The sequence below is a fragment of the Salminus brasiliensis genome, chromosome 10 (genome assembly GCF_030463535.1).
Source record: "Salminus brasiliensis chromosome 10, fSalBra1.hap2, whole genome shotgun sequence".
Classification (NCBI taxonomy): Eukaryota; Metazoa; Chordata; class Actinopteri; order Characiformes; family Bryconidae; genus Salminus; species Salminus brasiliensis.
The window spans coordinates 36,771,761-36,790,632 of NC_132887.1; the positions used below are offsets into that span (position 1 = coordinate 36,771,761).

The 18,872-nt window shown below is 44.4% G+C and overlaps 1 protein-coding gene across 3 annotated transcripts in view; it reads right to left on the minus strand.

Annotated features, from left to right (window-relative positions):
• Positions 1-8,076: 8,076 nt before the first annotated feature.
• ttc27 (tetratricopeptide repeat domain 27) overlaps positions 8,077-18,872 on the minus strand; it is an 82,112-nt gene continuing 71,316 nt past the window's right edge. The window contains exons 17-21 of one of the 3 annotated variants that reach the window (XM_072689983.1): positions 15,279-15,476; positions 14,313-14,424; positions 10,916-11,016; positions 9,170-9,340; positions 8,077-8,223 (exon numbers count right to left, since the gene is read on the minus strand). In XM_072689983.1, the coding sequence (XP_072546084.1) occupies positions 9,212-9,340; positions 10,916-11,016; positions 14,313-14,424; positions 15,279-15,476 (540 nt within the window). In that variant the 3' untranslated portion in view covers positions 8,077-8,223; positions 9,170-9,211. Of the gene's footprint in view, positions 9,341-10,915; positions 11,017-14,312; positions 14,425-15,278; positions 15,477-18,872 lie in introns of all 3 variants that reach the window. The other 2 variants (XM_072689982.1, XM_072689981.1) reach the window with 2 other exon arrangements.

Consider the following 18,872-nt stretch of genomic DNA (forward strand, 5'->3'; position numbering starts at 1 on the left):
TCAGCTGTCGTCATCCACACTCTGATACTGTCCACATTCTCTGTTCTCCATAAATCCAATCAGAACCTTCTCAGAGTTAATGACTGCCCACTTACCCGGCCTGACCTGATGGAAGACTGACCGCTGGGCTCCTCTGCCACCCACATCAGACCAGCTGCCCACCCACCAGACTGACCGCCAGGCCCACTAGAACGCCCGCTGGGCTCCCCTGCCACCAGCTGCCCACCTCCTGCCACTGCTACCTGCCTAACGACTATGTTGAACTTTACATAGAATCTAAATGATCTGCCAATATTATTATTATTATTATTATTATTATTATTATTATTACCACCACCATTACTCTTACCATCACTATCATGATTATGAGTCTCGGTTCCTCCAAGGGTTTTTCCTTGCCACTGTGGCCTGGTTTTTATGTGTTGTTAATCTCCTGTCCTCTTACTGATTCCTGTAAAGAAGTCAAAAAGCACTAAACCAAAAACATTCATTTGATTTACATTCAGTAAAATCACTTTATTTTCAGTATCAGTTTCTATAATGAGACATTCAGGACTGACTGATTTAGTTTTAGTAGAAACACTGACTGTTTTATAGAGTGTTACCAGGTATCAATCAGTCAATAAATAGATGTTAAGTCAATTTGATAAATTCATCACTGCTTTCACACCCTGAATTATTACTGAAATTTGCACTGAAAAGGTTAAAAAGCAAAAAAAATCCCATTAAAACCCCCAGTAAAACCAACCCTGCTTCATGTACAGCAGCTCCGAGCTCCTTTAAAACACTGCAGTCAGATCACGTCCTGTGTGTGTGTGTGTGTGTGTGTGTGTGTGTGTGTGTGTGTAGTGGTTAGTGTGTAGTGATAACCCTGTCATCGATATCCCGGCGCTCTAACCGCTGAGCCACCGCTGCTCCTAAAGTAGCTAAAGTCCTCACTCTCACCTATGCTAATGTTCATGTCCTCCGTTCACGCTCCACACTGGTTGGTGCAGCACTTGTCCGGGACCTGCTCCACCTAAGCAATCCGGTGCACAGCAGAGCCTACAGCACATTCAAGGCTAGGAAATAATTACAGTATGATAAAGCTTCCATTAAACACTAAAGCCGGATCATTAGAACAGTGTGAGCTAGCCAGCCCAGCTTCCCTCATGATGATTAAACTCCCACTAGCCACACTAATGTTAGCTAGCTAGCTCTCCAGGCTAAGGACTAAAAGGGTAAGTATGTAAAGTTAAACGCTGCACTCGGCTAGAAAGTAATTAGCTACTGTATTAAAAAGCTTAAAAGAGTCTTAAAAGATTTGACTTCATTTAAAACATAAAAACCGGTTCATTATAAAAATGTTAGCTAGCGAGTTTTACCTCATGATAATACACACTAACGTTGGCTACCTAGCTCCCCGTGCTAATGACCAAAAAGGTAAACTAGGTAAAGGTCAACGCTGCGCTGACCTGACATTACCCGAACACTAACACTGATGCAGTTCCATTATCAGCTGAAGGCAATGCTAGCTAGCTAGTTTGCTAGTGCTAGCTCAAATCCTCACAATCGTCACAACCAGGCATTTTGCACAGTATAATGGAAAGAAATTTTAGTTAACGCTTTAAAATAATCAATATTCAGTTAGAAACGATTAATATTACCAATAATCCCTCAGGTATTGATCATTTATACCTTTCAAAGCTTATTGTATTAAAAAGCTTCTCCAAAAAAGCTAGTCAATGTGAAAAAGGGTCCACAGATTTTACAACTCCATTAAAAACAATAAAGCTGGATAATTATAACAATGTTAGCTAGCGAGTTTTTCCTTATGATAAATAAACAAAATAACTATCCACACTAATGTTAGCTAGCTAGCTCTCCATGCTAATGACCAAAAGGCTAAGTATGTACAGGTAAACGCTGCACTCGCCTAGAAAGTAGCTAATTAGCTACTGTATTTAAAAGCTTCTCCAAAAAACTCGTCAATGTGAAAAAGTCCACAGATTTTACTTCATTAAAAACATAAAAGCCATTTTTTTCATTATAACAATGTTAGCTAGCAAGTTTTACCTCATGATAACACACACTAATGTTAGCTAGCCAGCGTCCCATGCTAATGACCGAAAAGGTAAACTAGATAAACGCTGTGCTGGCCTGACATTACCTGAACACTAACACATTATCAGTTGAAGACAATGCTAGCTAGCTAGTCAGCTAGCACCAGCTAAAATCTTCAGTCACAACCAGGGATTTTGCCTCAGTATAATGGAAGGAAATGTAGTTAATGCTTTAAAATAATCAATATTTAATTATTAACTATTTATATTACCAAAAATCCCTCAGGTATTGTTCATTTTTACCTTTTAAAAGTGTATGAATAAACTTTTAGCTAACACAAAAATGTTGGCTAGCTAGCTCCCTGTGCTAATGACCAAAAAGGTAAACGCTGCGCTGACCTGACATTACCCGAACACTAACACTGATGCAGTTCCATTATCAGCTGAAGGCAATGCTAGCTAGCTAGTTTGCTAGTGCTAGCTCAAATCCTCACAATCGTCACAACCAGGCATGACTCCAGGACCTTCCAGCTCCTTTACAACTCCGCTGTTGGTCTACTGGTGTGTAATAACTGTGGGTGAATGTGCTGTGCTTGGGTTTCTATAGCATATGTGTTAGCATTAGCATCCTCATGGTTCTGAATGTGCTGGTTTTACCAGAGAAAGGTGTGCGGTTCTCCCGCTGGTAAAACAGAGCGTTTATATATATATATATATATATATATATATATATATATATATATATATATATATATATATATATATATATATATATGGGTCAGATGTTATGGTCTGTTTTCATGTTCCACTGTAAAATTGCTCCACACTGCAGACTCTTATTTACTGAGGTTATTTTTTAAGGTTATTTGAGAACCTGAGAACGTCCACAGCCGGCTGGGCAGTAATGTCCATTAATGCCGTCATGAGACTGCTCTGAACACTGCGGTTAAAACAAAGCCTTAGAATTGGGTTAGGATTAAAATAGTCAATACCCGATCCATTAAAATATGGATCGGACTGGGACATTCCTACTTGTAATGGAAGTCAATGTACAGAGATGTTTGTAATTTTCATCATCATGAGATAAAAAAAAGGTCATACTACAATAATGACATGCTCTCAGGCCTCTAGGAAAATACACCACGTGCAGCAGGAATTTGTATATTTGCTCATAGTCCCTCAAGGTGTGTCGTAAGTCAGTGGCCTCTCTGGGTTCTTGCTCATGCTTTTTGTAAACGTTCCTGCTGTGCATGGTTATAGGGTGACTCACTATACTCCTGCAGAAGCTGCAGGGGACATGCTTAAATGTGCCACCTCTCCCAGGCATCAGGCGGACCCACACAGTTTGGGTGTGTGAGGACGAGAGGCGCTTGAGAGACGGAGCGCTGATTGATGTGGCAGTTGTGCTGAAGTGCGCCGACCCTGGAGGGGGATCAGATGTCTCATTCGATAGTCATTATTTCACCACTTTTGAATCTGACTGAAATAGCAGTATACAACTGGGACCAGTGTTCGTAAGGCTGAACGATGCCGACATAAGCCTTTTAGAACAAGTGGTATGCACATATGGATTAGCGCATCTCAAATATATCATATATTTAAAATTCTCATATTTTAGATCAGTCTGGCTCACGAAAATCAGAAATCCAGTATCTCAAATTATAGTCCTTACCATCCACCACTTTATGTAGGTATTGTGTAGCTTTACAAACACTGCTTCAGGACTTCATTGTGTTAAACATCACACTGCACTTCCAGCAATTCCCCAACATACTCCAGTACTTAATATAAGTAATATAAAGAACATGTTCTGTGAGTCCTCTTCCAGGTCCAATGACACTCTCCCTCTTTTCCAAGGGACAAGACTCTCTCGCACACTTTGTTAAACTGAAGGCCCATTCAGTGTGGTAAGAGGGTGGACACGGACTGCACAGTCACATAGCTATTCTTAGGTCAAGTCTATTCATAGGGTCTATTTATAAAAGAGATCAGCCTGAGTAAGACAAAGAAGACGGAGACAAGAATGAGAGTGAAAGCTAGGGAGTTTCTACAAAACAAAAGTAAGAGGCAGACTTAACCAAGATTCAGATGCCAATTAATTACAGTCACAGAAAACTCATTGTCCAGAAGTTAAGGTTCTTTCAAAAGACATGGACCATGAAAATGATCCTCAATTCAGGCCTCAAAAAGCTCACAGCACTCTGCAGTTCTGACCAGTATCAAATATGTTCATCTACTGTGCTTTTCTCCAACCAACAAAGTAACACGGAACCGTTTATGCCCTCTCACTTACTGTGGGGCCTGTATGGTTAGCCCAACTGGGAACCAGAAGGTTTTGAGCCAGACAGGATGCCGACCAGGGTCCCACCAGTGTAAGTGATGGTGATGGACCCAGGATGGTTTACACATGGGATGCACATCTGGGATGCACACTTCACATGGAGCCTAGAAGGGAGCCATGTAAGATTAAGGTGGGCTGTAACGATGGACCCCATTTGGGAAGCCAAACTGGGACCCAGTAATGCCACATGTACAAACCCACTCAGAGCCCATGTCCACCTAAAGCCCACCTAGCCCAAGTTCCACCCATATGAGCGGCACATGAACATGCTGGCTTAGGGTACTGTTTCTGGCCTGTACCCTAATAAGATTTTAGCCATGTGTGGTTTTATGTGACTTGGCCTCATCCAGATGTAATCCTCATACTCAAGACTCATGAAGTGACCAGGTGAAAATTGGGGTCACATTGACACAAGTAACCTGTTCACATAAGATATGTCCTCTTGTTCTCTTCTTGCAGTGATGGGTGGTTTGATTGCATACAGCAAGGTCAAAGTTGACCTCTGAGAGGAGTGACACCCTAGCTTGCATCACCTTGACAAGAAGGTCAAGCACCTGTACTTGCTGCTGGGTTGCTGGACTATGTCAACTGTGCCAGCACCCAAAAGCGATGTATATGGAGAAAATTAGGACAATTCTAAGGGCCCAAGACTGGCCGAGGAGTTTAGGGGCCCTAAAATGTATTTATTAAGTATTTTGGCTAGAATGGCTAGAACTGTTGTAGGGCCCAGTTTAATATCTTTTCATGGGGTCCAAAATCCCTGGAACTGCCCGTGCCAGCATCACTAAGAACATATGTTGATTATGCCGGCACAGTGGTTCTTCAGTGGGTTATCGATCATTTGGCTGTGGTTCTAAAACCCAGGTCTGCTAAGATGCCTCTCCTGGGCCCTTGAGAAAGGCCTATGACCCTATCTCTTCCAAGGGCACCACAGAATGGCTCGCTCTGCGTTCTGAGACCAGCTTCAGGATACACAAAAAGAAGAATTCCGCTGTATAGGTATAATGCCAATAAGGGAATTTAACTTAAGGCTTAGTATCAGTGCTAAATACAGTTCATTCTGCTCTGTCATCAGCTGTGAACTTGAACTATGCCTTGCAGAAAGGTTATCTGGACTGAATGGTCCACGAGATGGTTGACATTTATTTTGTGAAGCTGTCCACACTGTCTATATGTTCTCATCCCGCAAGATCCAATAATCCCCCCCAAAATCACTGTCGCTAGGTTCTGGCTCTACTTCTACTGATGCCACCTTCGTTGATGGACCTCCTGAAGCATCAAATGTGGTGGGATGAGACCACATTTTCCTCAATGATTCTTTGCTGAAGAGTAGCACTCATGAGGAGACAGACAAAAGCCTTCTTCCAACAAGTGTCCGTGGTCAAGAGACTTTTCGAGGTGAAATGACAAAAATGAACTAACTTAAACTAGCACTAGGGCCACCAAACACTTCTGTGCATTCTTCACCACATAGTCCTGAAGTATGCTGTAGAGAGAGACTGGAATCTGGAATCAACAGTAGCTGCAGCTGTGGACATCGAGCACTCTGTTAATAGAGGAGTGCTGGAAATGCCGGACGGCTGCCCTGGCTAATGCAAGTCGAAGTTGTTAATGATGGCATCATGGAACAATGGCAGTGATACACCTGTGAGCTGGATGGTCGTCTTCAATGTAAAAAAAAAAAAGTGGTGTTTTAGGGTGTTTTAGTTAGTGTAAATTTGACCTGCTTGTTGGGATGGTCCATTAGCATTCTTCTTGTGAATCACATATGGCCCAACTGTCTAGATGTGCAAGCATTTTTTGACCCTTTGACCTCTTTGGCAACATGAAGAGCAAGTGGGTAGAAGGCTCCTTGGTGTGTATGACACATTAGCCTATGCTCCCGGTAGCCTATGCTTTTCTCCTTGTGTTCCCCTCGCTCCCTGTTTTGCACAGACTGGTTCTTAAGCAGGGTCACTGCCAGGGATTTTGGGCCAAAACTCTCAACTCATACATTTTTTAGGGCCCCTGTTAGTCACAGGCCCTTAGAATCCCCCAACCATACAGCACCTTGTTCTTGAGGCACTCTATATGGGTTTGACTGTGGACATGATCCAATCAGAACAGGTATTTGTCTGCGTCAGTGCCAAGTTTAAAGGAGGTTCTCTGTTGAAACAGAGGTAGACACGCTGGGTGGAAAAGAAGAAGGTTATCTCTACGGCCTGCCAAGTTATCTAGAAGCTGGCACTGCTGTCTTGTAACTCTGCCTGGAATACACTGCTAAAGGGTGTTTTGCTGGAGGATATCAGTCTGACAGCTACTGAGTCATCTCCTAGTTGTACAAGTCATTGCAGCCTGCCCTCGGGCAGTGAGCTCAGCAGCGCTATCAAGGACTACCTCAGCGTCACTCTAGCTGAGTCCCATTCCTCATGACTTTGTTGGTGTTTATCATTCACTGCTCCACTGCTTCCCACCGTCCCTTGATAGTCAGTAGAAAACAATGCAAGTTACGATTGTAACTTTTGTTCTTCCCATCAACAAACACGGACATGTTTGCATGACGAGCTTCCAGAACTTTAGAATAAGCAGCCTGGTTTTGGTTTTTTGTCTCTGTTTGACGGGTGACTAAATGGGAGAGACCTGGAGGAAACTGTGCTTTCACCTCTGAGACTCCTCGGTCATTTCCTGCCCAACTCCAGTATAGTCCGTCTCCTTCTTGAGACGTAGGAATCTTCTGTATCTCCGCTCCTTCTCACTCGAGAGGCTCATGAGCAAAAGCGTTCTTTTAAGAGGCGTAATAACAACCAGCAGGCCACGTGTGGCACTGCTGGATTAATATCGGCCTCGTTACTCAGTTCCATTACGTAATATCTGGAAGCACTTAAGTCAGCCCGCCTCGGATGCAGACAGGATGTTTGTTCAGTGTCAGTCTCATGTTCGGCGGTTCCCGGCGTTCCGAACTAACGGGCAACGTTCTCACAACACTTCCACAATGTTCCAGCCACCAAAGCGCTACTTTCCCACAAACAGCTGAACAGCGATCATGTTACGCTCTGGAATGCGGCTGGACGGACCTCTCGCAAACCAACAGATTTCTCATTACGGTCTTACGAAGCTCCCTCATGAAGTTACATTCGCCCACATGACATAAGAACAATGTAATTTCGCACGGGAGGCCCCGAATGAGAGCATTTTGAAAAATTGAGACGTCTGAATTCCTTTCCTTCCCAGGAGAGTGACGTAACAGGATACGGCCGCCGAGGTAGCAAGGGGTTAATCAAAAGCATACTCTGAATATACAAAACCAGCAGACTGGCATAAATAACACAACTGGACTAACGCCAAGTGTCAGTCGGGAGAATGTTCTGAAGCGTCTTTTGTCTGCTGTTTGCAGACGGCCTCTGAGCAGAGTCTGAAATTATGTAAGAACAAAAGAAAGAAACATTCCATCTAAGGGAGAAAAACCAGCATTGTGAGGATGGACGAAGATAAATATCAACAGGGTTGTCTCATCCACAAATCATAAAACCAAGGACAAGGCCGGGTCAGGCTCTAAAGCAGAAAGTTCTGAAGCAGTGTAAATCCAGTTCACAGAGTTCGCGAGAGAACAAAGACGAAGCACATCATAATTCTACTCCAGGTCTCTTCATTAGACATTAGAAAAGAATACAGTGTTTTATTCTGTCTCTTCCAGGAGTCAAAGACACGAGCAGATTACAAAGAGCAGATCATTTATTATCATTGAGGAACCCCATACAGTCGTAAGACCTTAAACCTGTGAGCATTTCCGAGGTGACCTTCTTGTTCCGGTAAACTGGCCTTCTGTTTCTGGTGAACAGTGTTGGTTCCACATACAACGTCCTGCAAGAACATTCAGACCTGAAGACGAATGTCCAAGTAGGCTCAGGCAGCTAGAAATCCCGGCAGGGAACCTGCATAATATGCATAATACTCTATTCATGTTTATGATTATTATGACCACCTCTGGTTTAGAATGAACTCTTACTTTCACTTACCATACAGCCTTCTCCTACTCACAGAACCACCAAAGAGCAGGTATTATTAGGGTGCTGGGTCATTCTCAGCACGGCAGTGACTGAGTTGTGTGTGTTGCACTGGTAGTACGAGTGGATCAGATACAGCAGTGCTGCTGGAGTGTTTAAACACTGTGTCCACTCACTGTCCATTCTATTAGACACTCCTACCTAGTTGGTCCAGCTTGTAGATGAGAGAAAAGTGTAAGACAGAAGCTGCGTTGTGTTGGTCATCCTCTAGTCCTTCATCAGAGCTCACAGGACGCTGCTGGCTGGTGGACTATTCTCAGTCCTGCAGTGACAGTGAGGGGTTTAAGCACTCCAGCAGCACTGCTGTGTCTGATCCACTCATATCACCAGTGCAACCCACACCGCTTACACACCACCATCATGTTGGTCATGTGTCACAGCAGTGCTGAGAATGACCCATTACCAAAATAACACCTGCTCTGTGGTGGTCCCTAGGGTCCTGACCATTGAAGAAGAGGGTGAAAGTAGGCTAAGAAACTAGGATGCAGAAATACAGATGGACTACACGGTGCTCTTATATGGTCAATGGAGCTGATAAAACGGGCAGAGTTCATTCCAAACCAGGGGAGGCAGATTAATGAATGATGTTCTAGGCCTCAACACTCTTAATCTGTGGTATAATTAGCATTAATGTTAAGCAGCATCCTCACACTCAGGCTAGCTCCCCTTATAGTTTAATCCCAGTTCTAGGCTGAAAATAAAGCGATGAAAGTGTGTTGCTAAAAGGCACAGCATCATTATACCATAGGCTGGATGAAGAAAAGGTGTTGTCTGTAGTGAACAGGCTATGATTCTGATTGGCTGCGCAGCTGAGCACTCAGGTCTTGGAGCTCTGTAATAAGTCGTTCCAGTTCTGTCACATCGTTTCTGAGGTCTTCGTGAAGATCTCCGGTGGAAACATCAGTGTAGAGTTGCTGAGGAAGGGGGGATGAAACAAACATGAGCATCAAGCAAACCCATGCTGGCATTCCAACCTTGCGTTTAGAAGAAAGTAAGTTCATATTTAATCAGCATTCAATAAACATTTGAACAACATCCCACAATATGCTATAAAATCATAATCAAACCCTCTCTCTCTCTCCCTTTGCTGAAAGTCTGTCACTTCTTTGTTATCAGTGACTGAAGTTTTTGAATGTCTAACTGGATTTATTGCAAGCATCGGGGTTCTGTACAGTCTGCAGAAGAAACTGCTTGTCAGTTCAAAGCCACTTCAACAAAGATTTAATCTCACAGGATTTCATTTTGCTGCTGACATTTGTGTTAAGGTCTTAAAAGAACCATATCATACAAAAATGTCCTATTTTTAAATATGTTTGCATTGTTAATATTTCAGGAGCATTCATCTTCCCCCTCCCATTTTAAATTCACTGCATCTCTATTTAGCCTACTGTAGTAAAAGCCCGCCCAACCACACCCCAGTTTTCAGGAGGGATTTTTGAAGGCACAAGATGTAGGACAGCTAATCGCAACAGAGCTAATTTATCTGGGATCTTATCCTAAAGCCTGAATAAGTTTAAGGGTTTCTGGTACATTAAAGCAAAATTATGCAGCAATTCTACCTTCAAATAACAGCTTCAAAATCATTCTGATTACACACTGACTTGTAATAGGGAGAACGGCATCACTGCCGTTGGCACTCTGGGCTCAGCAGTGGAGTTTACTTGTACTAGTATTTGTGTTAAATCCTGTAATATTACTTTACCCTGACAACAGACATGCTTCTTTCACTTTCAGTGCCGGTTCGGTCTCACTCAGCTTGTCCAGAAATGCATCTGCCCCTGAGGGGGCGCTTAAAGTGTAATTTGTATGCACTGCTGTGGTGTAAAAGTGAATTACACTTCTCATCTGTAGGGGGAGCTCAGGAGTAAAAAACCAAATACGAAATCTCAATGCAGTTTTGCGCCACACCAGAGAGGATATATAGATATGAGAGTTTTTGTTACAAATACTGTCCTTCTACAAAGCCAATCGGCTTGCTGCTTATGCTGCGAGCGGAGGAGGGTCGACGAAGCCCTCATCCAACAGCCAGAACAAGCTAAAAAATGAAAAAAATTAAAAAAAATCACACTAATGTGACCTTCAGTTTCCAGTATTTTGATCTCTCATCATTCATAGGCGCAGCAGCCTGATCTTGTGACTGGGAATAACTGCCTGGCGGCATTGCAAAGATGGTCTCCAAGTGAACTGACTCACCTATAAAGACTCTGACCTCACATCCTTTATAATTGGGCCTCAAAGACAAGCTAAAATAGAAGAGAAATTAGATATGGGCCCTTTAAAGCGATGTTGTGTTCCAGCAACAGTGGAAGAGAACTGGTAACGTCTAGAGCTCTATTTCGAGGTATTTACAAGATCCCAAAATTCTAAATCTCTTTACTTAGTTTCACTAGTTGAGCTTATAAACTCAACAGGGAGGAGAGCGAGAGAGTGCAATAGTTATTGTATGAAGTGAGTGGACAGAGAGAACGAGGAGAAGTTCTGGTACTCACTTTTGATTTGGTGGCCAGACTCTTCAGACTGAGCCGTGCTGAGGACAACAGCTGCAACGCCTCCTGCGGATTACTCTTCTCCCTGCTACAGCTGATAGAGACTATGTGTGTGTGTCACAGACAGAGAATGAGAACAAGGAAGAGAGAGGAGTAGCAGAGAGAGCAGGAAAGAAGACAGTGTGTGTGTGTGTGTGTGTGTGGGTGTGTGTGTGATTGAGACAAAGAGAGATGGGAGAGCAGAAGGCAGATTATTAAATGACTTCAGTCCAGTGTGAGTCAGAGAGGTCACTGGCTGCACATTAAGCACCACAGAAGAGTTTACTCCACTCAGCCTCTGAGAAGAGAGAGAGAGAGAGAGAGAGAGAGAGAGCGCGAGCTACTGCGGGTCAGTGGTCACAGGAGGTCACCAATGGTCAGTTACCCTGCTGCTACTCTGTGGGGACCCTGAAGCTGACAATACCAGAACCTGCCATCCACTTAAGAACGGGTGTGAGAGATTTCACGCGTCCTGTTCATCCCGCAGAAGCTGGACAGCATCATTTTTCTACTCCTCCATCAACCACAGGCAACGTGACTTCTGTGTCCACATATGGGTCTCTCTCTCTCTCTCTCTCTCTCTCACACACACACACACACACACACACACACACACACACACACACACACCCCGAGTTCACAGCAAAGTTCACATTAAGCTCATGAGAGATTGGCTGGTAGTAAAGTCATAATTACAGCATGACCTTTAACCAGCTTACAGTTAATCACTGTAGTAATTGGCGCACCAGTGAACACTATCTCACCAGGGCTGGATGTCATCAAAAATGCCCTCTGGATCACTTTCCCCGGAAAGACTTACAAAACGAGCTAATCTCAATTTAAACCAACCCAAAACTTAAGAGCTTAATCCATATACAGTCTTCTTCTAAGCATCAACTTCACATCATGTCATAGTATGGCTAGTGGTTCTGACTGACAAATGTCCGAGAGCCTGTTTACACCTGGCATTAACATGCATTTCAGATCTGGGAAGTATCTGGATCTACTTTGTTCCGGATTCTGTATACACTGAAATGAAACTCGAGCCATGCCACTTTGCCAGCGGCGGCCAGAGTCCAAAGACCACAACTGGCCGCACTCTTTAGGGTGGATGGCGCTCTCTCCCCTCATTACTCTTTAGGGATGTTGGCTGGCACAGGCATCTGTAAGCTGGGGACCCGGCACTGCCTAGCAAAGCTGCATCGGAGACAGGTGTTAGGGTCCTTACCCTCCTCGTGTTGAGAGCACTGGTAGTGCTAGAGGGAGCTACGAACGGGTGGGTTAATTGGCAGCACCAGACTGAGCCACCAAAGTCATCTGGTTAGCAAAAATGCTGTTAATGCAAGGTGTAAACAGCCTCTAATCCATGTGACATCCATGTGACGCCCGCTAAATGTGTCTTTGTGCAGCTGTTTGTATGCATGTGAAGGACCTCACTTTGAATTGAGCTAATGTTAATATGGGAGGCGTTATTAACCTGCCTAGCTCTGATTAGCCCCACCAACACCTTCCATGCACTGTACGGAGACATTCAGACACTCGGAAAATCAGTGAGAACCCACACTGCATCAGGTTTAATGGGATTTTCCCAACATTCTGTAGGCCTTCTCCAAACCTACAGCGGTTGCCACGCACAAACACAGCTGTGGGCGGAGAATGGATAGGTCAGTTGCGTGCATGACTGGAACAAGATTCATAATACCAGTAAATTTGGCACTCCTACACTCAAGACATGTGTGCATGTGTACATTCTCCCCCTTTCTGGTACACCAAGCCATTTTCCTTACATGGAGAAGGCCATGTCCCAGCATATATCTGTCCTGCATCTTTTATCTTCCTCTGACAGACAGAGAGAACAAAACCGAGCCGCTCTTTCTCCTCCGGACTGCCTAAACCCCATGAACACTATGCTGCTTCTCAGGCTGCAACAGCAAGGACAGTCAGAGTGATGTGATTTATAGACACACGCACACATAAACATACAGATGCAGTGAAAGAGACTAGGGTATAGACCAACTCAGAAAAGCATGTGATAAAACACAAGCTATACACAAATGAGCAAACATGAAGCACGCACACACACACACACAATCATGCATGCCAACAAACAAACACGGTGAGCCAGGCAGGATGAAGTGGGATGGCACTTTAGGGGACTGCAGGGTTCTGCTACATTAACTCAGACAGACCCTTTATAAATCATTAAGATAAACAGCACACTGCCATCTCCCTGAAGGACAAAAGGTGGAGAGTGTGTAAGTGGCTAAGTGTGTGTGTGTGTGATGCCACAGGTGTGGGAGTGTCAAACGCAAGAAGGATACACACAGTAATTGGCAGTGACAGAGCGAGAGATCAGTTTCCATCCACATTGCTATTCAGCTCAACAAGACCCAAAAGTCCCTGCCCCAGCCATACTGCTGCTTAATTCAGCAGACTCAAAAACACACAAACACACACACACACACACACACACACACACACACACACACACACACACACAAACACGTGCAGACAACCACTCTATCCTGTTTAATGTGGCGGCATGTGGGGTCTCTGAGTGTAATGAAGCTGAAGCCAGGAGTGATGGATGGAGAACATGCAAAGAGCGAGAAGCGACAAACAAGCTTTTTGCTCCTTTTGACCTCTACTGTGTGTGTGTGTGTGTGTGTGTGTGTGTGTGTGTAGGAAAGTGGACTAACGTGTGTGTCTGAGTGCAGAAAAAGCGAGCAAGAACAGCAAGTGGTTGGAGCCATTTCCCACAGTCCAAAATGAGGACTGTCCAGCAGAAACGTCTCTCAAGGAGATCCAGCTCTGAGCCTATTTGGAGCTGGCTGCTGGCTCAAACGGGGAACCTGTCCTCCTTGGGTTGACACCGAAAAGCACAAACAAGAAATTTGAGGACGCAAGCCTTAATCATGAGAAAGAAATTAGGTGAAAAGGGCAGAAAAGGCAGAGGTGCTACTGCAGAGGAGAAGAAACTGGTGTAAAATCACATAAGCAGCTCCTAAACAGCATTTACCCGAGAAGCTCACATTCATACTCGCCATGAAATTTGCAGTAAACAGGATGTGACTAAACACTCTCTAAACTCAACTGTGAAAGTGAATTTTCAGGTTTGCTGGCTGTCATCTAGACATCCCTGTATTTTCTATCAGCTTCAACTCACAGACCCTTGCAGAAGTCTTCTGGGAACTGTACTAGACCTTGTGCAGGTACATTGCTAGGAATAACTGACTTGAGTCTGGAGAAATGATGCTCCTCTCACCGCTGACGTAACCCCTCTGCACATTCTGTGAGACTGTGTGACAGATGTGAGATGGTTAATGATGAGAGGGAAAAGTGTACACGGGCGTGGTCTCACCAGTGGCCATGTCGATTGCTCCCTTCAGTACAGCTTTAAAGCTGCTGGTGTCCTTTTCCCAGCCTGCTGTCTGTGTCTCACACCGGTGGGCCTTAGACAAGAACTGCAGAGCCTGCAAACACACAGGGCAACAGGGGTTAACATACACATAGAAACAGCACAAAGGCTGCACAATGTGGATGAAATACCAAATTGCAGTTGTAGTGCTTGTGGTTATGACTCTGATTTGCTTTGCAATGTATTTAAATCACTCTTGTGATGCGTTCAAAGACAGACTGACATTGTATACCTAATAATGTAAGATATCTACATTCATTAGATGTGATCGTGAACCATTAAACATCCCACATTACATTGTTAAGGCTAAGATCATAAAAACGAATAACATACATGCAACACATAGGGGGTGCGCATGGTTCAGTGTGTTGAAAGATTGATGCATGTAATGGGAAACCAAAGTTCACAACCCTGAACCCGGTTCGCTGAAGCAAATGCCTGTGTAACCAGCCCCCCCACCCCCTGCAAACTCCCTGCTTCTGAACTCAGGTAAGAAAAAAATCCCCTCTATCTGCGGCATTTGGTTATTACCCACCAGTAAGACCAGTGATCTGAAACAGAGAAACATTTTTCTACAACTTTGTAGTATTAAGATCATCTTAAATGGTGAGAGACAACTTTGTGTGATGCTCGCTCTGCCATTTCAGTGTTTTTTTCATTTGTGCAGAGAGAGAAATTCGATATCTACATATCTAAATGTCTACAGTTACTGAACTGTGTTACTGGCTTCATACTGCAGATTACAGCCCTTAACCATCTCTGCTCCTTGAGCATCACAGTAATGGTTGCCCACTGCTCTGGGCATGGATACATGCGAGTCTGGTCATGAAAAGCCTCCTTGTTTTAGTGTGAAAGGAAAGACTGCTCTGCATAAGTAGAGCACTGACTGCAAAGTCCTCGCTGGCCCACCTTGTCATTGTCCTCCTTGTTGTTGCTCTGTCCATTGCCATACAGCTGGGCATACTCCCTCCATATCTGGGCGTCAGTGCTGCAGCGGGCGGTGACTCGGCCGAAGAGTTCTTGCAGTTTCGCTCTCAGATTGGACGCCTGTTCGCCACGGTGGTCTGTGAGGTTTTCAACCACTGCCCGTACTAGGATTTTAAGCACCTGCAAGAGACAGAAATTTGGCTTTTTACAGGTATTTGTGGATTTTTAAATTTCTTTTTAAATATTCACCCACATATATTAAACTACTTGAAGTGTGAAATTGTAACAGGCTAGTTGGCCTCCTCACTGAAAAACCCCTGCACTCTCTCTCTCTCTTTCTGCTTATCTGACTTTCATTCAGCGTCTCTCTGCTTATCTGACTTTCATTCAGTGTCTCTTTGCCTTCCTTCCTTCCTGCCCGTCTCTTTCTGTACGTCTATGTGTCTCTGTATATGGTTGACTGTGCTGGACTGACTCTGTTGATGTGTCTGTGTCTGTCTCAGACTGTGCCTCTCCTCACCATCTGATGGAGATTTCCCTCCTGGCTCTGTCCTGTCTGTGTTTAAAGTTCAGCTCACGGGCTCACTAATGCATGGCAAGCCCGCTCTCTGCTTGGCCTGCCACAGCACACACACACTCACACAAACGGAGGCCAAGTCACGAAGTGGGTGCGGACTGAATCAAAGGAACATGCCGGAGAAACACTTGTGGCTGAGGAGGACAAAGCGCTCACAACGCAGAACACAAACTCTCAGGCCTAACACACACACACACACACACACACACACACACACACACACACACACACACACACACACACACACACACACACACACGCTACCGACAGAGCGAGCCATACAAACACATTCTAGGAAGCCTGTCCGTGCGCCACGGCTGAAGCCAGGAAGTGCCAGTGAGTGTAGGCCTCATCCTGTCTGTCTAGGAAAGCAGTATTTTTGAAAATTGACTTTGGATAGATAATCTTGAGAACATACAAGCGCATGCACATCACAGCACAGCTAAGTGCTTTCAAAACAGAGCTGGAAGAAACATGTAGTTTAAGGTGTGAGGTTAAACAGAGCAGGCAAAAATCTGTAGATATTTACACGTATAGAGTAAAAGTGAAAAACTTAGGACACCCAATAAAAACCTTTGTCTTTTTTACTATATTTAAACATCTAGACATTTTGTCTCACATTTTCCTCACGCTCCCAAACACAAACACAATAAAGAATTCCCAGTGAATACAATGTTGGAGAGCTCTCCAGGCCCTTCTGCAGAAAAGCACATGGGTTCTTTGGCCCATGCACGCCTAACATATCCTCAGTTACTGTGTCCAAATAATCCAGAGGACTGTTCTAGATGTCCTGGTCTTGGTCTAGGTGTCCTCTGGATTACTTTATTCTTGCTCTGATACGTTTCCTCCTTGCACACCTCCCATGAAAATCATGCGTGTGGTGTCTTTCTGCTGGTAGATGCTGTCCCTTGACTTCAGCTGTGACAAGCGTGACCTGTAGATCCCATGATTACTCATTTTGTGGTCTGCTGATGGACCAAACTTGCTAGAATGGCCTGACCTGGCCATGTTGGCAGTTGTTTTACTTTATTATTTCGGGACAGTGAAACGGTTGATTTCGAATAGTTCTTAGATCCCTTCTTAAACCCCTTCCCAGACTCCTCTGCATCTTGTTGAAGGCATCAGAGAGCTCTTCGGAGCCTCAAGAGCAACTAATTGGGACTAATTGTCTGAGGTTTTAAGACCAGATTCCTCTTTAACAAAAATCATTTTTTTTAAGTTTTCCTTTGGGTGTCCTTTCTTTTTCACATGACCATATAATAACAGGGAAATCTGTACTTCAAAAGTTGCAGAATGAAGCAGAATTATGAGCACAGAACATAGAACTTGTTGATGCAATTAGTCAGCAGAAACTGTTCTCCCTTGGGGCTGCCTGGCATGTGGGGGTATGAGTATGTGCATGTGAGGAAGCTCAGCAGGACCGAGGAGGTGCTGAGACAGGGCTTTCTCCTCAGACGCCAAAGCAAATCTCCCCTCCCTTCTCACGGTCACTGTGTTTAATTACAACTGAAGCCTACAACCGACCACCTCCAGCCATCTTCATTATGTGGGAGTCTGCATGCTTTTATTCTTCTGTTCTCTTCTGTTCACACAGCACAACGAGAGAGCCACCTCCCTGATAAGGTCCTCTTTGTGTATGCCATAACTCTAGGCTCTAGTGTTATGTCGCTGGCAGGCCCTAAATACACAAAATAGTCCATTCTCAGTATGCCTTCATTATGGCGGCTCTAGAACATCTCACAAAGTAACGTTTCTGAGATTACTTTTAACATGTTAACTGCCCTCCTGCTGGCTGAGCAATGAAGTCCGATGATTTCTGCGAGAGGTTGAATTCCGGCGACGCTCTGTTAAACGGTGCAGATGGAAGTTCGATAATGCTGCTATTCAGAGCTGACAAGGCAGAGCAGTGACAGGGAGAAAGGTCAGCCATTTCCATCAGAGCACTGGCTGTACAATTGTAAACGTGAAATGGTTATATGTAGCGGTTCGGCCAGGTGATTGGTGCATCCCTACAGTTGGCCGACACAGGCGTCTGTTGGCTGGTGTAGTGGAGCTGGGGAACCTGCGTTTTCCTCAGAGCGCGTCGGCTGCTCTGTGATGCGGTGGCTGGCTTTGTGTGCATTGGAGGAGTGTCGGAAAGTATTGCTAGTGCTAAGGGGAGCTACGAACAGGTGGGTTCATTGAAAAAGGGGAGAAATTAAACAAACTAAATTACAATAAATAAATAAATGACTTGAGCCTGATGAGGTTGGAATGTTTCCCTACGTATCCCAAAACACTACAGCCTTTTCTAGGACCATCAAACATACCTACTTGGCCTATACACTCCCCATTCTGTCGACATTCTCTTTAAACAGCTGTGTATGTGTGTGAGAGAGAGTGATAAGGTCCTATTAGCCAGGGGCCTGTAATTAGTGAGAGGACAAATGATTTTGACTGCTGCCGAACATTAGTTTGACCACAATTCACTGAGTATGTGGAGTCACGCTGAGTGTGGACACTGATCCTCACCAAGCCTCTCTAGCTCTTGCTCATTGACAGCAATACTAGAGAGGCATACGTACACAGAATAAAAAAGGAGACTGACCACTCGTGTGTGTGTGTTCTGTATATGAGCCAGACTCCTGCATGTCTACCAGCCAGCTAACCATTCAGACTGGAGGCATAAACACTTCAATACCTGCGTCACTCACACACACACACACACACACACACACACACCATTTCTGGAACAAAATTCTAAGAAGTACACAAGCCTGCCATCGTACTGACGACAAATATTCACAGACTGGAGACTAAACTGGCATCTAGCAGCCATGCCTATCTCGCACACACATACACACTCATTCAACTCCTCCTTAACACTTATTTAGACCTAACCTCTTAGTCACTGTCACACACACACACACACACACACACACACACACACACACACCACACACACACACACACACACACACACACACAGAGCAGAGAAGAGTAATATGGACCACATGGTA